Genomic DNA, 15,667 nt, shown 5'->3' on the forward strand with positions numbered 1-15,667 from the left:
GCTGGATGGTAAATGCAACTTCTAGAGTATAAAAAATCTATCTCATCCTCATTTCTTCTCGTCTTTCATCCGCCCTTCTCACATGAAACAGCTGCACAGGTTTTTGCTTGACAGAAACTTCCAATAGGCCAGATATACTGAAGAAAACACCGTCACAAAGAGGGGTGTGTATGGCTGTAACGGCATAATCCACTCTCCTTTTAGTATACCTCAAGAAAGACGCCCCAAAGTATTCTAATCTTTACAAATCTGAACCCCTCCCATGTCTTTTGCCTCCTCCAGTCTTCTTTCCATCTCCCCTTATCTTCATTTATTTGTCTCCTCCTGTTTGTCCTTGTCTGACCATCTCTCTGCTAATTTCCTTCCACTCCGCCGGCTCCTCGCTGCTTCTCTTTGTCTCAGACTTTAAGCCGACAACGTCAGCTGAAATAATTAGCTGGCACCTCCGCTGTGTGTGATTGTGTTTCTGCTTATTAGTCTTGGGTGTGTTTTTGTGTATGACTGCGTGTGTGAGAGACAGTGAGGGATGCAGACGGTGTTAATCAGATGTGTTGTCTTTGTCTATAAGCAGTAAACATCCTCTCATCGGTTCACCTTCTCACCCTGCGTATGTAGCTCGCCTTGTTCCGCTGTCGGCTCCATGTCAGTTTGAAGTCCTCTTCCTTTACAACCTTGTTTTAGTCTTCTGTTGTGTGGCAACTGCGCTTTGAAGCGAAAACTACAGTTAACGGGTTGGTTGAATGTCAGTTTAAGAGCTGTCATCTTTGTAAGTGGATACATTCTGGTCTCCAGTTCTGTTAGTAATGGCCACCACTTTGGTCCAGACGGAACAACTATTTGATGGATTGTAGGGGTGTGAAGATTTACCGATACGAGTCAGAAATCAGTTTTAGATGCGATTTTATCAGTACGCAGACTCCTGGATCAATCTGAATGTACCATGAACCGGTCGATGGTCTGATCCTACAGTTATGAATCAGTTGACTGAAGCTTTGCTGCTAACAGCGTCTCCACTCTTCAGCTACAACTGAGCTCCAACTGGGCGAGGTTGGATGGTCTTAGAAAGGAGAGATGCCTTCTTACAGCACCCCCAGGAGGTCACTTAATGCCAAACATCATCCCAACATGTAACAAAGCAGACATCTTCTGATGATATCTGAGAGGTACAAACGGTGAAGAAGTCCTCCAGGGGTGAGCCCAGGGCTCCAGCAGCGTCAGTTAATGGAGGGGTGGATGTATTTATGTATTTCCCTGCATATACAATGAATGGCTGAAAATGGTGCTGTCAGGCAGACGGAGGTGAGCCCACGTCATAAAACTCAATCAGCATGTAAATGAACATGTCAGCTTTCAATCACACGTTTCATCATCATCTCGATTCTCTCCATTTTACAAACAACATCCCACATGGAAATCATTTCATTACAGTGTGCATACATACATGTATTATTTAAGAAGCTGCTGAAAACTCACCTGTTTCATAAACACAGAATCCTGTAATGTGTTTCAGCCTGTGTGTAGTTTCTGTAGTTTTCTACTCCTATTTGTGTCTGCCCTGAACAGCACCGTGTGACTCTATAAATAAAGTGTATTATTAGTATTATTAAACGCTCTATTTTTAAATATGAACAGGACATTGGAAGAAAAAGGATAGATGGATGAAAGAGGGAGGAATCAGAGAGAAGAATGCGGGGAGAGATGCATACATTGAAAAAAAGTGAGACAAAAATGGAGATTATTCACGGAGGAATAAATGATCTCATGGGGACAAAAACAGAAGAACAGATACAGAAGGATGGATGGAGGCAGTGGAGAGAATGATGAGAGGACAGGTGGAAAGAGGGATGGAGGGATGCCTTGTGTGTGGGAAGAGAGAGATATGACAGGAAACAGCTGAAAAGAGTTTGAGAGTAGACGGACTGATATGGGAGAGAGGGATGATGGGAGGGACTCAGGCGGAAAGATAAGTGGAGGGACGCAGAAAGGGAGCGATGCAATTGAAATGAGAAGTGCTTTTAGTCGAGAAGAGAGCGATGAAAGGACGGAGGAGAGGGCGACGGAGAGGGAGAAGTGCATGTAGCCTGAAAAAGAGCTGCTTTGCATTTTTCTCACGCTGAGCAGGCCTGACTAAACAAATTAAATCTGTTCTGAGAGCAGCAGTGTTCCTCAGAGACGCAGCATCACGTTGCACCTAAACTCTGCTGCAAAAAGATAATCGCAGAAAAGTAAACATCTTCAAAAGTCAGCACACACTGCCACAGATACAGTGACGCCGATAATATGGTGACTGGAGAGGAGAGCTTGTGAGCTTATTAACAATATCTACAATGTTCAGTCAGGATCCCAGGGTTAGCTCTATAACTATAACTAATGCTCCTATAACACCCAATAAAGCCACACAGCCTGCCACACGTGTGTTCATTCATTAAGTTCACTCATGAGAACGGTAGAGAAGCTCGGAGATTGAAGTCCTGCTCTCCGAGAGCAACAAAGGACAGTCAGCAGTGGAAGTAAAGGACCTGCTGAAGGAGGGGGAAGGAATAATGAGAGTCACCTGAGGGTCGGACTGCACTGAAATCTGAAAGTGGTTTTATTTTAAAAGCAATGATCGATGGGGGTCAAGGGGAAGTCTTCAACACAGAGGTAGAGTAAAGAATATAAATTACATAAGTCATAACCATAACATTAAATCTGAATAGTTCCTGACCTTTACTCTGAGCTTCTACTACTCAGACCACAAGGCTGTAAAGATGGACTGATCTCAGGTAAAGGTCAACCCACTGAAATACTGGAAACAAAACACTTAAAAAGGTAAACTGTGGAAAATTGGCCTCTGGTGGATGAAACAGGCCCCGTCTCCGAGAATTTACATTTATGTGCAACTAATTTGCAACAGCAAATACATTTTGAGAGAAATGTAACATAATTATTATAAATAAACACACCTGGCAGCTCACAAAAATGTTAATGCTGAATTTCATTTATTTTCTGCCAAAATACAAATAGTGACTGTACAGTATTATTCAAATGTCAGCAGCAACTAAACATAAGCTTTTAAATAAAGATGTAAGCGAGTGAGAGTGCTTTTGTTGAGCCTGGATGCAAACCCCGGACTGTGGTGAGACAGACTTGCACACTAAGTAAGAAAACAGTTCTGTACAGTTTTTTTTTGTAAAAAGGGGACAAACAATTAAAAAGTATTGTTGCTTATTGGAAAAATTTACCAAAGCCTGTGACCTTTTCCTTTCTTTAACTCATTCTCATTTAAGAATACACTCATTTAATTCATTACTTTTTGCTCAGGTGTAACTACGGACTGAAGGTCTTCTCTTGCTGAACGGTGGATGTCTCCACTCCCAATAAAACTTTGTATCCACCTTGAGCACAACTTTAATATCCTCATCCGAGTGACAAATTTGTGGATGTCGCTCATTATCGCCTCCGAGTCTCCTGCGCTCGCGTTCCCATCATACTCAGACTCTTCAATTACCCATTGACATTTGAGTGTAGTCTCAGTTGGGTTTTTTGAATCCTCCCGATCATTTCCACTGAATTTATCTCATTCCATTACATCTCGCCCATTACTTCCTCTCATTTAGCTCGTATCCTGCGCTCCCCAACCCGCTACGAGGACAGGCTTCCTGCTCTGTATTCTGCGCCGCAGTTCAGGCACAGTTTGAATATTTCAGCGCCGTAAATAAAAGAGCGTGTCTCTCTCTGCTGTTATTTGCAGTCGACCTTCCTCCCAGTCACTCGGCATCTAACTCAGTGCAACTTTTTTAGAGAACGTGTACAAGTGGGAGCTGGCACGCATGCATGAATGTGTGCATATGTTGCCCCTACTCGCCACGTTTTATTTTTCTTCCCGTTTGAATTTATTCAGGGCTCCGCTGAGCTGAACGCACAGACCGAACGGAGGGAAATCAATATCAATGTAAATGTATTCCTTTATTGCCTTGGCTGGAAACGTTGGTTTAAGCCTCATTTCTATGCACAAAAACATCTATGAAATTTATGAGGTGAGACAGACAAGCAGGCAGAGGATAATTTGTGTTCTTTAATGTTCTCCTCAGATTCTAATCATGGGAGTGCAGTGAGCTTAATTGATGATATAAGTACTGTTTACTTCCACTTTCCCAGGACAACTTAGCCTACTCAGCAGATAAAAAAAACTAATTTACCCCCTCACCTCCTCCCTGTCACTGTTCCCTCTCTTTTTCCGTCCTCCCCTCTTTCATGTGAAGCATTCATTATCCTTTCTTCTGGAAATTCTGGTCTCCTCGTGTCTGCAATGTCTGGGAAAGCATAAAAGATGGATTCACGTGTCCTTAAAAGCTGCAGAAAAGTTTGTGAAAGCATAGAATATACACAGGCGCTTCACATTTCCTGCAGCTATCTCGCATGCTGTGTCACTGTGAGGGATAATCTGCATCTCTAGAGCCCTACAGCAGCGCTCAGATGCCAAACAGAGATCATTTGGGAAAAGCATTCCATTTCTTTTACCTTTGTGCAACAAGCTATATAAACTGATCTCTCTCTCTCTCTCTCTCTCTCTCTCTGTGTGTTGCAGCAGGAGAGTAGCCATGGACGCCGTCTCCTCGCTGGTCTGCCCTGTCCTCCTCCCCCTCCTCTTCGTCCTCCTGTCCTCCCTCCCCACATGCTCCTCCTCCATGCTGTGTCCGAAGAGGTGCACCTGCCAGAACCTGCTGCCGTCCTACACGGTGCTGTGTGCCAAGACGGGCCTCCTCTTCGTCCCGCCCAACATCGACCGCCAGACGGCCGAGCTCAGGCTGATGGACAACTTCATCACGACGCTGCGGCATCGCGACTTCGCCAACATGTCCAGCCTGGTCAGAGCTCAGATTTTTGCATTCATGCTTACTTTGATCCGTACAATAGTCAGTTTCTGCCAAGCACTTGAATCCGGATGTGATCCAACGGTTGTGTTGAGACCGAGCAGAGATGCTCTGGTCTTCAAAGTCTGAGACCGAGGAGGAAGACTAACCCTCCCAAATCCGTGAAGTACACTGAAGCCTTTGGTTACTATCGGGTTTTCCTGGCCCCACAAACTCAAACATTATATGAAGGAATCAGAATGTAAACCATTGTTGTGGTACAAACTGCAATGTAGAACCAAGATATAATGAGACAGGATATACTTCATTAATTACTTTTCAAAACAAAATATTTTAAATTAGCCATATTAACACTAAAGCTTACATAATATACTCAAAGCTGAAGGAGGTAACTTTTATAAAAATAACATTTTGTCATACTTGCTGATTCTTTTACTGTAATTATGTCCTGACAGTGGAACAAAATCAGGTTATTTTTCATTAAACTTACCTACAGCAGTTTTAAGTATTCAAAGAGATATTTCTTAAATGTTCTTTTGCACAAGAAACAAATTAGTTTTTTCAGCTATGAAACAACATAACAGTTGTACATAACAGTAATTCATATTCATATTTGAAATTAAACCCAGTATACTGGTTCTTCCAGTAAGTCACTCAGCACTAATTCAACAATCAGCTACACTGCTTTACAAAGCCAAAACGCATTAACTACAGGTTTGGTCGAAATTGGACAAACTGAACATTTCAATGTCTGTTTAATCTTTTCTAAGTTCAGTCTCACTCTTAGATCTTAGAGAAACAAAACAATGTAAAAATTTCAGCAGCTACAAACTCGCTCTCCCTCGCTGTCTCTGAGCTTCGGCTGCAGTTACTGCAGCTTCAGTGTCTGTAAATCCTGAATTCTGGACAATTTCAGGACAATGTAGGAATTAAAACAAAGGGAATCTTCATGTTCTCCACTGGGAACTCTGACTGACNNNNGTGGATTATTAGCTGAGCCCATTGTAGCAGATAATAATAATAGTTCAGATATTACTGTACTAGCACTACAGGACAAGCTATTAATGTGCTAATTAAAATTAATGTGTCATAGTTTAAACCTCACAAATTAATACTTAAAATCTTAATAACTCATCTTTTTCAACTTTTAACATATAAAACAATATGAAACACAGATTTAATGTAATAGATTTTCTCAGGAAGAAGACACTACCTATTTATCAGTTTATGCTAATACAGAGGGTCATGAATTATTTAATTCATGGCTAAACGGATTTTCAGCCATGAAAATTACGAAAATTAGCTTTTCTCAGATTCACTGTCAGCGTAGTTAATGCAGTTAGGCTTTATAGGGCAGTATATATCTCCAGAATGACTGACCCCACCCTTACTTACAAGAAAAACAAAATGAATTGTTATAGCTGACTCAATATGTGTATTTCTTTCATAAATATATATATTTTTGGGGCTTTTAGTGCCTTTACTCGATAGTGACAGTTGAAGATGGGCCACAGGTCGGATTCGAACCCTGGGCCTCAAGGACTCAGCCCTCAGACGTATTTCCCCCTGATGATTAAATAGCATCACTTGCCTTCAGAATGATTTCTGGAATAGATGATAATTAATGGGTTGAAAGTATCTGAGGAAGATTTTTCGAGGATTGAGCATTCAGATGAAAGAGAACTGCTCAGCTCTCAGCACCATCAGGAACATGTATAAGTGTGAACTTTTCAGTGAGGAAAAAGACTTGAAATTGAAGCCAGCACAGTGAGGCGAGCCTTCGTGTTTATTCCACACTGAACGCAGGAAACAGTGGGAACATCTGCTCGCTCCAACATGACATACTGACTGAGGTGAAGTCTATTATATCTTACGGATTTCACCAATTAATCCCACTGTAATCATGTAACGGAGGTGGAGGGGCTTCACTGCATGGAGCGCCGAAGGAAAAATACCAACATCGTGATCTTTAATTGCCAAATAGAGACGCTCGTCGCAGCTGGAGACTTCCTTAGTGTTTGAAAAATAAGTTTCCTCTCCAGTGCGATCACAACAGTGCAGATGATGTTTGCTCACACACAAGGGAACGTGGGAAATGAGGTTTTAATCATTCAGCGGTGAGCGTGACAGAACGTCACAGATGTCTCCGGTGATCGCGGCGCTTCTCCAAAACAGGTTTACAAATCTGTGGGTGTTGATTGACCTTTTCCCGGGTGTTAATAGAATATTTCTGCATCTTCACACCCACTGAATGGTATTTCATGCACAGTAGTGCGTTTTAATCCCATGTCTCACTGTGCTCTAGTATTAATTACTAATATTATTATTAATGTAGCGCGGTTTAAAGGCCATACTGTAACCTGACCGCTGGTTTAATCCCCACAGCCCAGACCGTCCAACCTTCTGAACCGTTCTAAAGGGAAACATCAAGTCTTTATTATCTCCAGGGTGGTGGCTCATCTGCTAACTCTGACCTCTGACCTCCCTGAACAAGAGTGTCACTCAAACACACGGTATAGAGTTTGGCAAAAGTGAAACCTCACTAAATTATTGCTGGTATAAAAAATTAATCATCTTATAGGAGTTTAAAAAGAATAGAAAGTGGGTCATTTAACTTTGTGGGAGTCCGAGATACACAATGACAAAGTTGATCCAGTATTTTGGTTTCTCTGCATGTCCAGATCCACCTGACCCTGAGCAGGAACACCATCAGTCAGATCCGGCCGTACACCTTCGCCGACCTCCAGGATCTCCACGCTCTCCACCTGGATGCCAACCGCCTCACCACGCTGGACGACTCCCACTTCCAAGGCCTGGTGAACCTGAGGCACCTCATCCTGGCCAACAACCAGCTGCACAGCATATCGGAAGGAGCCTTCCAGGTACGGGTACTACACCAGAACCCTATCCCCTAACGCTATCACTCTTACTCCAGGTGGCAGGAACTGGTGAAGTCTGTGAAGTCGGAGGAGTAGAGGGCGAACAGAAAGGGGGGACAGGTCCAGGCGAGTGTCGGCCTGTCTGTATGAAATATTGGGCCATGATTTCGGGACTGTCACCGATGCACCAGTGTTTTCTTATTTTTGCTCTTCTCTTCTAACTCTTTTACGAGTGTTCGAGAGCAATCTTACCAAGAGAACACAACTCACAACATATAGTTTTCACAGTCCACAAACAACACAAAGAAACCTAACAAAGGCATGAATATCAAATAATCAGATTAGATTATATGTTTTAGAGAAATTATAGTGATTGGATTATTACATTTGTGGGCTAAATAAATACTATTGCTCTATTGATCCCTTTTAAAACTATAAAACCCCTTTGATGATATTGTGTGTTCAGGTTCTTATCCCTTGTATCAATATATCAGTATCTTATAGATATCTTATATTTTATTTGTGCTGAATTCTGTGCTGCAAGCTTGCATATAAATACTTGTTTTTGTGAAGGCTGTGCGACCACCTGAGATGTTTTGACGACCCCTAGTTGGGGTCTCGACACCCAGGTGTTGTAGGACTAAAAGCAAAGTGACAAATGTAAAACTCAGTGGAAATATTTCATTTGTAAGATCACTTCGATCATCTTAAACTGAGATACTTAATGTCTGTGAACGCATCAAAAACTACATGAACTGTCACCATAAACCCAAAATATGTTCAGTCTTTCAGGGAAAGAAAAAATATTTAAGTTTGTCTTATTTTTACTTTGTTCATTTGATTGTTATATTAGAATTAAATATGGAGAAATTGGAGCATAATCTAGTTAGTTAAATAAAGCTTGATAGACAAAATTACCCAATTACCCTCAGGCCTTCATCAGTATTTTTAAATTATAATTTCAATTTAAAACTAATCTTGGTGCTGCTATAAATTGAGTTTTAGTTTGGCAATATGCCACATAAAATTAGTATTTAATTAATATTTCATATATAAACCTAATGTGTGTGTAGTGTAGTGTGAGCCAGACTATTTGAAATCCAACAAATCTGGATTGGCGCTGCCAACAAACCTCATGACTCATCACCCAAGCATCCAGACTGACTGCCATTTGCCAAGATTATCAGTTAGAAAAAGTTATTGCAAAGTCATTTAAAGCTCTTTAGACTAGTTGTGGTGCTGAGGGTCAAGTGCTGTGTGAAAATGACGCCACGTTTCTGGCTCCAACTCTGAAGTCCGGCAGAATCAGCCAGACCCCGTCTGCCTCCGCTGCTCAGCTGGACACCTTTTTAATAACCCGGCCCTAAAATAAACAGTTTTCCCCTTTTCATTAAATGATGCTGTCCTTTCTCTGCTCATTAAAAGTCCAGCACTTAAGTGCCAAAGTGTCCCCCTCAGGGCCGGCTCTCAGACCTCTGCAGGACTTTCACAGAGAGAAAGCAGAGAGACATGAACTCTGAACTCACTAATGGACCGGACCTTCTGAACCCTCAGCATAACATCACTCTTCATCTCATACCCACCATTTCAGCATCTTCCTCCCCGTCCATTCACCCTCTTTCTCCTCTGCCTTTATGTCTCCAGCACTTCCTCTCATTCAGCCAAGGTTTGCATAGATTTTACTGCCATTATTTTATTTAAGAACAATCGTTATTTCTCCAACTAGATGGATGCTCCTTATTTGCAGAGAGGTCTAAGCTACTTTATGAGAATACCGCCACCTCTAGAAACTCTTGAAAAACTTAAACTAACTGTAGCAGCATGGCTTATTTCTTGCCTCAAATGTTTTCAGAAATGTATTTTTGTAATGTAAAAAAAAAGGTTTCAAACAAACCACCATGTTGGTCCAGTTCGAAATCTAGGAGCAGAAAGCGTTGGTCCAATCAGGTGCAGTCAGGCTGTGCTTATACAGTTGTTACATACATTTTTAAAAGCACTGACAAAACAACCTGCTTTGTCGCTTGGGTATGAAGAGGGTTGGCAGGATAACCCCAGTCTCCAGGGTCACATCCAGAGGCTCCGTACACATGTCCATCCACCCTGAAACTGAGCTCAAACATGAATAATTTTACTAGTTTGAACAAAAAAAAAAAAACAGCACAGTGAGACCCTCGAGTGGGTGGTCATGAATTTCAGTCAATTTAAGACAGATTTTCTGCTCACAGAGTGCTTCGAACGCCTCCTCACAGCTCTTAAAGTTTCTTTTGTCATTAAGAAATGAGACTCCTTTTGTTCAGAAAGCAATAACGCACACATTATTGTAATGAGAACTGAGGCATTGTGACATTCAAACAGTGTCCTGATTGTGTGAATTATGAGAGCAATTACAGCAACCACAACAACACTTTGGCTGATCAACAGGGTGTTATCGCTCTCCTTCAACCCCCCTTTCTCTCTCTGTCTATTTCCGTCTTTGTATTTCTGCTCATTGTAATGTGTGCTGACTCGTGGCATTTCGACGGTGTGCTGATTATGAGAATTGTATGGAGGCAATTAGAGAAAACAACATGCTTTGAGTGCACAGCTTTGACCAGGGTAATTGATCCCCATTTCTTCCTTTCTCTGTTATTCCTCAACCTCCTTACTTGCCCTATATTTCTTTCTTTTTTCCTCTCTCTATTTCTCTTTACTACTTTTATCTCTTTCCATCCAACCATGAATTTTCTAATTCATCTCCTTACTAGCACCGGTGTTATTTTAGGTGTTATGGTTAACAGACCTAAGGCATCCACTGGTACCAACCATGCCCTGCTAGCTTGTCGGAAGGGGGCTAAAGAATTCTCCAAATTTTGGCGATGGAAAGGTGATCCCTTGACTTCTGACCTTAAGATATCTGAATGAAAATGGGTTCCTGTGAGTCTCCCCTTTACAAACATGCCCACTTTATGCTAATCCCTCCCCTCCCTTAAGGTTTTTGCATGCATTACTCAAATATTTCCTCATACTGGGGTCCATAAACAGTATTGGAATTGCATAACTTGGGTATGACTGGAAAGCTGAATGTCTGTGGATTCAATTAGCCCAAATGTATTCAAGTGTGATGATGTTCGTCCCCATAGTAGCCATTTTATTGTAGTGATACCGAATGCTACAACCACAACAACAACAACACAGATTGTCGTAGTTCAGGGTATCCTGGACGAGCCCCCAAATATGTTCTCATTTCTTATATTCATTTTTCCATATTTCTGTGCTTTCTGTTTTTCCTTTCCTCCATCCCTTCCTCCTTCTTTTTCGCCTTCTGTTTTTGAAAAGAAAACCTGAAGCCTTTAAAGCTCAGACATTTTTGGGGAGGCCTTTTTTGTTTGTTCGTTAAAGTTTGACTCTTTGATTATGCTCACAGTCACTGTCCCTGCCTTGCAGGACTTCCTGGAGACTCTGGAGGATTTAGATTTGAGCTACAACAACTTGGTGGACATTCCCTGGGAGACCATTGCCCTGCTGGTCAGCGTCAACACCCTCAGCCTCGACCACAACCTCATAGAGAGCGTCCCCGAGGGAATATTCTCCAACCTGCACAAACTGGCCAGGTCAGGATCACATCATAACCCTTAAGTGGACTGTGTGGGTTTAATGGAAAGAGGGATTAACTTTGGCTTTTCACTGGAAATCCAAAGAGAAGTGTTGAGCATCTCCTTGCTTCCTTTCCCCCTTCAAATTGAACTTCATGCAGCTCCCCATAACTTCACGTTCCAATGCACTGCCTGTAAATACTAGTAAACATCCTGCAGAGGGGTGTGGTATAACATACAGCTGCAGCCGTGTGTATAGCTTGATGGATGTTTTTAGCCTCCTCTAACTCAGTTTTAGTTTCACAGCACATGCACTGTATGATGTAGTCTCAGCCACTTTAAGGTTAGGACGGGCAGTTGTTCCATCAAGCGCTCATAAACCCACAGTACACTACCTGCTCAGCACCAAGCAGCAGAGAGAGACACCCAGGGACCAACTGGTAAAGAAAATGGGACATTTAGCAGCTGAACAGCCAATCATCTTTTTGCTTAGAGACCAAACTAATGTTAAAACCAGGCTGAGCATTGGTTCTCTGTATAACACAGGTGTTAGTCAGTGTGTTATGATGTTTTTATGCACCTGGTGGCCAAAAAATTATCAATGCAGCTTTAAAATTGACATCAAATATGGAAATCATCCAAATATGAGTAACATATTTACATAGGATATTATTAGGTGATGCGAACTTATCATGGTTTTTCACAGAGTATTGGGTATTGTGTGTCTTTATATGTGAATTCCACATTTTCACATGGACAAAATGTGAAAATAAATTAATGTCACATGTGAACTGGACATTTCCACATGTGTATAGCTATTTTGAAATGATAAATAATGTCTCACATATGACTTTTTCTGCAAGTACTCACAATTACATAATGAATCTATGTAATTGTTACTGGAAGAATATGTAATAAACTGCACATGAACTCTAAATCTTTCCAGAGACAAAAATACAAATATATATCTGAATGGATCCAGAACAAAAGACTCATCAAAGCGCTTCAGTGCTTCTGTCTAATGGGACTACATCTCTTTAAGGAGAGTTTTTGTTTCGACTGAAGCATTAGAATTAAAATAAACCATTTCGAATTATGTTGTGTTCAACAGTGTCAGTCCCCCTGATGAGCTGCTTTTTCATGTAGTTGTTTTTCAAACCATTTCGACATAAAACCAAAGATTTAGGCTGGATACAACTGAAATCACAGAGCAAATCCCTCCATGTCAGACCTTACTTTATTGGAAGGTGAGCTTTTGACGCTCACTTCACTTTGTCGGCAAACTCTTGTTCAGCAGCGCTTTGCTCCACACACACAGCTGGGAGGTGGCCAGTACGACCAGGTCTGCACTGCAGCTCCACTGGAGGAACTGGGGGCTCAGCATCTTGCCTGAGGACATGTCAATAGTAGATGACGGTAAATGTTACAGCCCTTACTGGCGTCTGGACAGAGTGGGGAATTGAGACGGTGACCTCAGACTGCTGCTGTGCAGCTCTGTTCAAAGATCTGAACATGTTTACACATATTCACACACAAAAGACAAATATAGACAAATCTTTTATTATTATTGACTCCTTAAACACTCATGCACGCTCTCCTCACTCCCTTTAAGGAAATTGAAAATAAACTATACACTGATTGAACAGGAATGTATATATACAATTTTTTCTAAAATTAAACCCTTTTTCAGTTGCTTATTATTAGACGTGCGATTCACTATTCACTTGTCTAAGTAAGCATGAATCTCACCAGACTTGCATTAGTTCAGGGCAGCAGAGCCAGACTCATCACCAACTCGAGAGAGCACAGAAGTCTAAATTTAGCTTTCTTGCACTGCTCCCGATATATTTTAGGACTAATTGTATGATTTTCTAACTTATATTCAAGGTCCTTGCTCCCTGTTAGTCACTGCCTAAGATCCGTCTAACAGGGCACTCATATCTAACTAAGAGTGACCCTGTCACTGCCATAATGGCCCCAATACTTCTTCTGACCTCTGAGGAAATCTAGCTCACAACTTCTCTTTAACTGTTAAAGGGATAGTTAAATTTTGTGAAGTAGGATTGTATGAGATCCATAGTCAGTGTATTACATACAGTAGATGACGGTCTTCACATGACTAGTTTGGAGAACAAAACAGGAGTACCAGCACGTGTTTAAGCCAGCCTAAGACAGCCTTTTCCAACAACAAATTGAAGCATTTATATATCGATCTATGCACTCTTGTAAAGAGACTCTTGTGGCTGACCCACCGTCGCCTCTGTCGGCGGGAGGGAACATTAGTTGCTGCGGATCGAGGCAACAGTTCCACAAGGTAAAATAAAATGATGTCAAAGGAGTCTGGTGGCTTTGAAGTAAGCGATATGAACGCTACAGTTTCCTGTTGGAATGACAATGGAGACTCTTTAACCTTTAACATTAAAACAAATACAATAAATGTTTTAACCAATTTCTTTAAAATCCCAGACGAGCCCCCACATACAAACATAAAAGGATTTTCATTAACAATAGAAATAAAAATAATTACAAACAAACAAGTCCCATCTAAGAACTAAAAAATAATTAACTATAAAGACACAGCTGTTAATTAAACAGGTAAGATGTTAGCGATCACCCTCCCTCCACAGGGGGAGTAAAACAACACAGCTCTAAGCTGCCGTCTGCCACAGTGGCCCCCGTCTGCTCACTGTTTTCGTTTATAAGGCCGGCTGCTATAATGAACAACTGACTGCCGGTGTGCCTGACCATTCGCTTTACAGCACAGAGGGGAGGGCGGTACCTGGAACATGGCAGATGCAAAGCAAAGCACACATCTATCACTCATCTATCTCTATACTCGCAACAGGCTGACGGCAAGGTTAAGTGGTAAAAACACTATAGCATACACTTAAACGGATATGTTTCATTCTGGTACTCTTGTCTGCTTCCCCAAATTGGGGTCATGCCGGCTACAGTGCAGGTATTACACTGACAAGTAAGTGTATTAGTAGTACCACACTTCAATAAACCTGAACTAACCCTTTAAGTCTCAAGATTCCTCTTTTTTCAAAACCTACTTTAAATTTAAGATGACAGCACCTTATTGAAAACTCTCATCTTTATGATAGTGTTCAGTCTCTTTTTGTATTATTTTGGCACAAAACGATCTATTACTTCTTAAGCGTCCTCTAATATCTCTTGTATTTTGATGATGATTGATTAATTTTGTTGATTGAACACGTTCTAATGAACGTATACAATAAGACTTAATCAGATTTGTCAGGGAAACACTGTTACTGCCCCTGATAATGATAATGTTCCATGTTCTGGATGTTTCCACAGTCCACCAGCAGTGCCTGAAATTAGCCAGTGGTCACCAGTACCCGCACACATGAGTACCCTTACTTCTTATTGAGTACCGCCACCTCTGGTGAACATGGCCATGCCTACCACAGAGGTCATCAGGACTTTAAAGAAGTTGTGAAATAAAAATAAATACTTTAATGCCCCCAAAACCCTTTTGCAAGTTCAGCTTTTGGATCTCTATTAAATCCTGCATACAACAATGCTGGTTGAGGTTCTCCTAAATGCCTGTGTAACTGTATCTCTCTGTAAACACAGCTAGGTTAATGGTAAAAACACTGCACTGACAATGACCTTGTGCTGAATGAGGGTCCTGGCACCTGTTTTGGTCCAATTCAGGCACGTGGTCCATCACCCTCAGGCATACGGTGCAGACTATGGCATTTTGTTTCAAGTGCAAACAACAGAGATTCGGTTATAGAAATGTATCAGGAGCCAGATCTGTTAACCTGTCGACACCTTCCCTAATTAAAGGAGGTGTCAACCCCTGTTCCTTTATTTTTTAATTGTTTTGTGTTGTATCCTTCCTGACTTTACTGGCTTCTGCCCTGTAAAACACTTTTACTTTGACCTTTTGAAAAGTTTTACAAATATAGATTTTCCTCATTACATGAGAACTCATTGAATCCTGTACTGGCATAAAACACCATTTGAACCCCATTAACAGCAATCCATTTCAATTTACGTCCCGACAACCAACAGTAATTGATGTGTATGAAGGAAAACCAACCAGGTTCGGATAAACAGTCATGCTTCATAAAAAATCTGTAATGGGGTTATTTTTGCCTCAGAGACACAAAACTTATGGACAAGCTGGTGTAACTCTGACTCTGTCCGTGTGCACAGGTTAGCGTTCACACACACACACACGTACACCAGCACAAATGAATACACCACCAGGCTGCTGCCCATGAAATAACATAATTGAAATTTGTAAAGTGCAGCACGCTTGCTGCTCTCAACAGCTATTAACTTCTTGTTAAGTCATCGTTGTTGTCGAATATTTCTGGAGGGACTT

At 41.4% G+C, this 15,667-nt stretch overlaps 1 protein-coding gene across 1 annotated transcript in view; it reads left to right on the plus strand.

Annotated features, from left to right (window-relative positions):
• The first annotated feature begins 4,577 nt into the window (after positions 1-4,577).
• The window catches only part of si:cabz01090165.1 (uncharacterized protein LOC100333421 homolog), a 59,073-nt gene continuing 47,983 nt past the window's right edge, over positions 4,578-15,667 (plus strand). The window contains exons 1-3 of the mRNA XM_035679481.1: positions 4,578-4,850; positions 7,538-7,738; positions 11,159-11,325. Of these exons, the coding sequence (XP_035535374.1) occupies positions 4,584-4,850; positions 7,538-7,738; positions 11,159-11,325 (635 nt within the window). The 5' untranslated portion in view covers positions 4,578-4,583. The remainder of the gene's footprint in view (positions 4,851-7,537; positions 7,739-11,158; positions 11,326-15,667) is intronic.

Source organism: Morone saxatilis, unplaced genomic scaffold (genome assembly GCF_004916995.1).
Source record: "Morone saxatilis isolate NCDOM2014 unplaced genomic scaffold, NCSU_SB_2.0 Contig8, whole genome shotgun sequence".
In the NCBI taxonomy this organism is placed as follows: domain Eukaryota; kingdom Metazoa; phylum Chordata; class Actinopteri; family Moronidae; genus Morone; species Morone saxatilis.